Source organism: Myotis brandtii, unplaced genomic scaffold (genome assembly GCF_000412655.1).
Source record: "Myotis brandtii unplaced genomic scaffold, ASM41265v1 scaffold15, whole genome shotgun sequence".
In the NCBI taxonomy this organism is placed as follows: domain Eukaryota; kingdom Metazoa; phylum Chordata; class Mammalia; order Chiroptera; family Vespertilionidae; genus Myotis; species Myotis brandtii.
In genome coordinates this window covers 1758808-1765690 of record NW_005355410.1, presented here as the reverse complement: position 1 = coordinate 1765690, position 6883 = coordinate 1758808, and the positions used below count along the sequence as shown (strand labels likewise).

General features: G+C 40.2%; 1 protein-coding gene across 1 annotated transcript in view; it reads left to right on the top strand.

The window, feature by feature from the left end:
- The window catches only part of SUCLA2 (succinate-CoA ligase, ADP-forming, beta subunit), a 62661-nt gene that overhangs the window by 24505 nt on the left and 31273 nt on the right, over nucleotides 1-6883 (top strand). Inside the window, exons 5-6 of the mRNA XM_014535749.1 lie at nucleotides 3253-3381; nucleotides 4251-4389. Coding sequence (XP_014391235.1) covers nucleotides 3253-3381; nucleotides 4251-4389 — 268 coding nt within the window. The remainder of the gene's footprint in view (nucleotides 1-3252; nucleotides 3382-4250; nucleotides 4390-6883) is intronic.

The following is a 6883-nucleotide window of genomic DNA, read 5'->3' as shown; positions in this document are numbered from 1 at the left end:
GTAATCAACCAAGAACCTTATATGCATACTAGAGGCCTGGTGCATGAAATTCGTGCATGGGTAGGGTCCCTAAGCCTGGCCGGTGATCAGGGCCAATTGGGGCCTTCTGGCTGCCAGCCTGGGCCTTCCTTCATTCCATGCCACCCCCTGCTGGTCAGCACATGTCATAGCCAGTGATCGAACTCCTGGTCTCCTGGTTGAACTCCTGAGGGGACACTTTGCATATTAGCCTTATATATATATAAACTAGAGGCCCATTGCAGGAAGATTCCTGCAAGAATAGGGCTTCCTGTGGCTGGAGCAAAGCAGAGAAGGGAGTGAAACCCGCTGAGGCGGGCTTCACTCCCGCCCCCAGCCGCTGCGGCTGAGTTTGCCCAATCTGCCCCCAGCCGCTGTGGCTGGGTTTCCCCTCCCGCCTCCCGCCTCCGCAGCCTTGGCTCCTTTACTATGTCTGCGGCCTCTACTTCGCTCCCTTCTGTACCGCTAGGCTTCCGTGTTGTCTTCAGTCTTAGCTCAGAGCTGGTGTATGCAAAATAACCACCATCTTTGTTGGCAGTTAATTTGCATATCGCCCTGATTAGCCAATGGGAAGCGTAGCGGAGGTACAGTTAATTACCCTTTTTGTCTTTTATTAGATAGGACTAGAGGCCCGATGCACGAAATTCGTGCAAGGGTCTCGGTGCCCGCCACCGCGGCCGGAGGCCTCTGCTGCCTCTGCCTCGGCCCCTGCCACTGTGGCTTTTTCCAGAAGGACTTCTGGTCTAATTAGCATATTACACTTTTATTATTATAGACTAGAGGCCCGGTGCACGAAATTCGTGCACGGGGTGGGGGTCCCCTCAGCCCAGCCTGCACCCTCTCCAATCTGGGACCCCTCAGGGGATGTCCGATTGCCATTTTAGGCCCGATCCCAGAGATCGGGCCTAAACTGGCAATCGGACATCCCTCTCACAATCCAGGACCACTGGCTCCTAACCGCTCACCTGCCTGCGTGCCTGATCGCCCCTAATGGCCTCTGCCTGCCTGCCTGATCACCCCTAACTGCCCCCCTGCCGGCCTTATCACCCCAACCGCCTACTACTGGCCTGATCGCCCCACGTAGCCTGCTCTTCGGTCGTTTGGTCACCCCTCACTGCCCTCCCTGCCGGCCTGGTTGTCCCATGCAGCCTGCTGTTCGGTCGTTTGGTCACCCCTCACTGCCCCACTAGCCGGCCTGGTCGCCCCACACAGCCTGGTGTTCGGTTGTTATGTGAGGGTGTCCCGACCAATTTGCATATTGCCCTTTTATTAGTATAGATAGCCAAGATTTGGAAGCAGCTCAAGTGTCCATCAGTAGATGAGTGTATAAAAAAGCCGTGGTACATTTATACAATGGAATACTACTCTACCATAAAAAAGAAGGAAATCTTATCTTTTGTGAGCATGATGGACCTGAGAGCATTATGCTAAGTGAAATAAGCCAGTGAGAGAAAGAAAAGTACCATATTTCACTCATATGTGGAATCTAATAAACAAAATAGAAATAGACTTATAGAGAATAGACTGACATCTGTCAGAAAGGAGGGATGTTGTGGGGCTGGGTGAAAAAGGTAAAGTGATTAAGAAAAAAAAATTAAATGAAACCCCGAACTCATAGACAACAGTATGGTGAATACCAGAGGGAAAGGGGGGTGGGAGTAGGTAAAAAAGGGAGGAATAAATGTCTATGGAAGGAGACGTGACTTGGGGTGGTGAACACACAATATAATGTACAGATCGTGCATTATAGAATTGTACACCTGAAACCTAGATAATTTTATTAACTAATGTCACCCCAATAAATTCAGTTAAAAAATAAAGTTCAGGTACTGAGAGCCATTACTCTCTGTATGGGTGGATGAGTGAAAGATTATATATGAATAAAATAAATAAAAAGGATAATAAGAAAATTTAGGCTAGGAAAAAAAAGGAATCCCACTGGATACTCATAAGTAAATGGAACTGAAGGGACCACATACTTCATTTCTTTTCTCTTTATGATTCAAATCATCTCCTCCTGTTTAGACTATAGCTGGTTGAAACTAATATGAGACCAAAATAGGTTAGATGATTAACACTAATAGAGGCCATAGGGAAATATTAACTATCTCAGCCAGGTTTTCCCATGATGCACAACCTGACCAATTATATAGCTTTGTTTCTGTCCAAAAGCACATCCCCTATCTGTTCATTCCTATTCTGGTCAGAAACACAGAACAAACATTGGTCACTACAAAAAAAAAAAAAAAAAAGGAATAATATGTTCATTGTAAACAAAATTTGGGTGGAAGGGGCATAGCTGGTGTGGCTCAGTTGGTTAAGCTCCAGGAGTTCGAAGTTCAATTCTCAGGTCAGAGCACATGCCCAGGTTGCAGGTTGCAGGCTTAATCCCCAGTAGGTAGCATGCAGGAGGCAACGATCATGTTTTTCTCCCCCTCTCCCTTCCTCTCTCTGAAATCAATAAAAAACATTTTTTAAAAATTGTTGGGGGTGGGAATAGTGACATATGAAGTAACAAAAGTATTATCATTTATTGTTTTATTTGCCATGTTTTTTCTATTTATATGAATAGTGAGTGTATGCACATTTAAACACACTTAATGTTAAAAAATATACCTGAGAATAACCTTTAGTAACATCCTTTAACCATTTCCTTGTTTTTGCATAATAATATTATTCCTAGTTTTGTGCATAAATTAGCGAATCTATTAGATAATTTTGCCTTAACTTTTTTTCTTGATTGATTTTAAAAGACTTAAAATTTGATTAATTAATATTTATATCTTCTTATATTGTTAATGATAGTAGCCTGAGATATTCTTTAAGGTAGGTAGCTTTCTGTTTTACTGACTTATAAGCCTGGAGCTTATAAAATCTGAAACTTTAGTTTATTAGATTTGTTCATTATGATTTTTCAGAAAATGCATAGGTTCTATTTCACATATACATGTTTATATTAACTTGTTATAAATTTTGTATATATTTTTAACCTTTTTCCCTCACAGAGAACTATTTTCTTTCTCTTCCTTTTCACTTCTTTTCTATAATTTCAGTTGAACATTTATTATAAGGGGCATTGTGCAGGAGATACTAGGATAAATTCTCACGAAATTTAAAAATAGGAATGGGGAGTGATAGATGCATAAGTCTCATAGTGTGCACATAGAGGTTTTAAAATTTTATTGACCGGTCCAAATAAAATCTAGATGTTTTAGCTGTTTCCTCTCCTCCTAGGGTCCTGTATTAATAGGAAGTTCTCAAGGTGGTGTCAACATTGAGGATGTTGCTGCAGAGACTCCTGAAGCCATAGTTAAAGAACCTATTGATATTGTAGAAGGCATCAAAAAGGAACAAGCTGTCCGGGTATGTTGCGTTCCAAAAAATTTCTAGCTTTTGATTAGGTAATTATAATACTTGAAGAAAGAGAATTTTGTACAAGTGAAATGATTGACAAAATTTTTTTTTAATGTTTTAAGTGTCAAGGCATGTTAATGTCTTCTTTGAAATGGAAACTTAAAGAAGTATCTACAATATTTTTCTTTATATCCTCCATAAATATTTCAATATGTATCTTTAAAAGATAATTGCCATAACTAGTAGAACTAACAGTAATTCCTTAATATCATTACTTATCCTGTCATTCAAATTCCCTAATTATCTCTCTCTTTTTTTTTTTCCACTTTGAATGGGGATCCATATAAGGTCCTTCATTGGTATTGGTTAATGTTTCATAGGTTCTTATCTAATTTATAGGTTTCTTTTCCCTCACTCTCCATCTTTTTTCTTTCTTTTGTTGAATAAACTAGTCTGGATATTATATCCCTATGGTGGCCTTTAACTGTTCCTCTCTCCCTTTTTCCCCCCTGAAAATTGGAATGGTAGGGGTACTATCTTATATAAACCAAATAAATCAGTGGTTTTACTTTTATGGATGCTTTTAAGAATCTGATGAAAGTTATAGACTTTCTCTGTGTACACACATACATGATAATTCTGTTTACAATTTCACTAGTTTTCTGTACTGTTCTTGTGTGCTTCTTCCACCTGCCTTATGATGATTTTGGGTAAAAATTTTTTAACCATTTATTAATAGCTGCTACTTCAGTGATTAATGTTTGACTTCAGATGATTCGTGCTTATTTAAATAATTAACAAGGTTTTTTATTTATAATAATTTAATGTTGATTGGATATATGTGGCATTCCTGTAATAAAGAGACAAATTGCTTTCAGCTTGCACAGAAGATGGGATTTCCACCTAATGTTGTGGATTCTGCAGCAGAAAACATGGTCAAGCTTTACAACCTTTTTCTGAAATATGATGCAACCATGGTAGAAATAAATCCTATGGTAGAGGATTCAGATGGAGCTGGTAAAGTATCTTCTTTTATCAAACATTGATTACATATTTATCCACCTAGTGTGTGCTTTACTAAGGAAGTTGAAGTCATAAGGAAGTGAACTCATTCCTGTATAGAAGCTTATTTTATAATATTTATTTATTTATCCTCACCTGAGGTTATTTTTTCCATTGATTTCTAGAGAGTGGAAGGGAGAGAGGGAGAGCGAGAAACATTGATGTGAAAGAGACACATCAATTGGTTGCCTCCCACATGAGCCCTTACCAGGGCTGGTGAATCTGCAACTGGGGTACACACCCTTGACTGGGAATCGAACCCATGACCCTTTGGTCTGTGGGCCGATGCCCTAACCAATGAGCCAAACAGGCCAGGGCAGTTTTATAATAAGTAGAATCAATGTAAACAAATATTATAGAGGCCCATTAAATCAAACACCTTAAATATATATTTAGGTACACACAGAGGGCTTAAAACTGCATTGTCCAATATGGTGGCTACCAGTATATTTGGGGATAAAATTAATTAAAATGATATAAAAATTAAAATAATTTCTCAGTCACACTATTCACATTTTAAGTGCTCAGTATAGCCACATTGGTTACCATAATAGCACACATACAGAACATTTCTATCATTTCACAAAGTTCTTTGGGCAGTGCTGTTTGGAGTATACAGTGTAGTAGTAAATAAGTGGTTGTAGCTCTGGGGAATTAACCATCTTAATCTTCACAAATTTTAGACTTTAGAGACATCATAGATCTTTATTTTTAGCTACTAGAGAAGCAAGATTAGCTTGTCACTTTGACGCTCTTCTTTTACATATGTTTAAAAGGCAAATCAGATTCTGAATTATCATGCCTTCCATGTATAGTTGTTTTTGTCACTATTTTATATTGAGTGCTTCTGTTGCTATGATTGATTTGATTTTGTTTTAGGTCTCTTTGGACATTTCCAGTCTTAAGCATTTGTAGGTTATATTTCACCTTTATACTTCTAATTAGCTATATTCTTTATGACAGAAATCAAGTTTTTTGGTTAGTCATTTATATGGTTGTATAAAGAAGAATGAGTAAATTCTCTTATGATAGAGGTGGTTTGTAAAACTAACAGTAATTAAATTTTTAAGGTGAAGGCTGAAGCACATTTTTAAAATGGCATGTTCAGTGAAGGAGAATTACCTGTATAAAACAGATATTTCTTGAATTATTTTCTTCATTATATTAATTAATGATGTTGAAAGCAAGACTCTTGAATTGTTTCTAGTTGTGAAATTCTACAGCCATATTTGGTTGCTAAGGGAATGTCTTTGTTCTCTTAATTTAGTAACTTTTTTTCTTTGTATTAAATTTTTCTTTTCTTCGTATACATTTTTATGTTTCTAAACAGTTTTTTCCCCCTAAAGGCCCTGAATATGTATTATAGAAAATTTTCAAAGTGCTAGGAAATATAGGTTAGAAAAAAAACTCATTACCCAGCACCCTTTTAATATTTTACATAGATTATTATAATCTTTTTTGTAACTGGAATCATAGTCTATTCAAATTATATATTTCTCTCTTTTTTTTTTAAATATATTTTATTGATTTTTTACAGAGAGGAAGGGAGAGAGATAGAGAGTTAGAAACATCGATGAGAGAGAAACATCGATCAGCTGCCTCCTGCACATCTCCTACTGGGGATGTGCCCGCAACCCAGGTACATGCCCTTGACCGGAATCGAACCTGGGACCCTTCAGTCCGCAGGCCGACACTCTATCCACTGAGCCAAACCGGCTTCAGCTATATTTCTCTTTTTAAACTTAAAAGTATATAATAGCCATTTTCTTCATGTAAAATATTTTTCAAAGATAGAGTTTTTAAGGGCCTGTATTATATCCTAGCTAATAAAAGGGTAATATGCAAATTAACTGTCACTCCCTCAGAAAGATGGCAGTGCCTAGTCCTCCCAGTTCCGCCGGAGTCCCCCAGTCCCTGGGGAAAGGGGGGGCGCGGCCGCTGAGAGTGGGCAGTGTGAGCGGCCAGGCGGAATGCTTGCTTTGAGGCCCTGCCCAAGCCATGGCGGAGGCTTAAGCAGAGCTGAGGGGCCCTGCCCAAGCCTTGGTGGAGGCTTGAGCAGGCCCGGAGCAGAGTCAGGGGGGCTCTGCCCAAGCCGCAGCAGAGGCTTCAGCAGGCCCAGAGCGGAGCTGGGGGGCCCCAGCCCAAGCCGTGGCGGAGGCTTGAGCAGGGCTCGGGGGCCCTGCCCAAGCCACAGCGGAGGCTTGAGCAGGGCCAGAGCAGAGCTGGGGGGGCCCTGCTCAAGCCGTGCCAGAGGCTTGAGCAGGCCTGGAAACGGGGGGGTGCCAGCTGTGGCTTGCCAGCAGTCCCGCCTCTGCGTGTGAGCTGCAGAGGAAATACCTTTTCTGACTGCTCATTGGCTAAGCTCCCTGTATGCCACTGGCAGTGTTCTTGGTAACTTGGGTAATAAGAATCCAAGAAGGTGATCTAGGGTTTTTCCACCACACTCCTG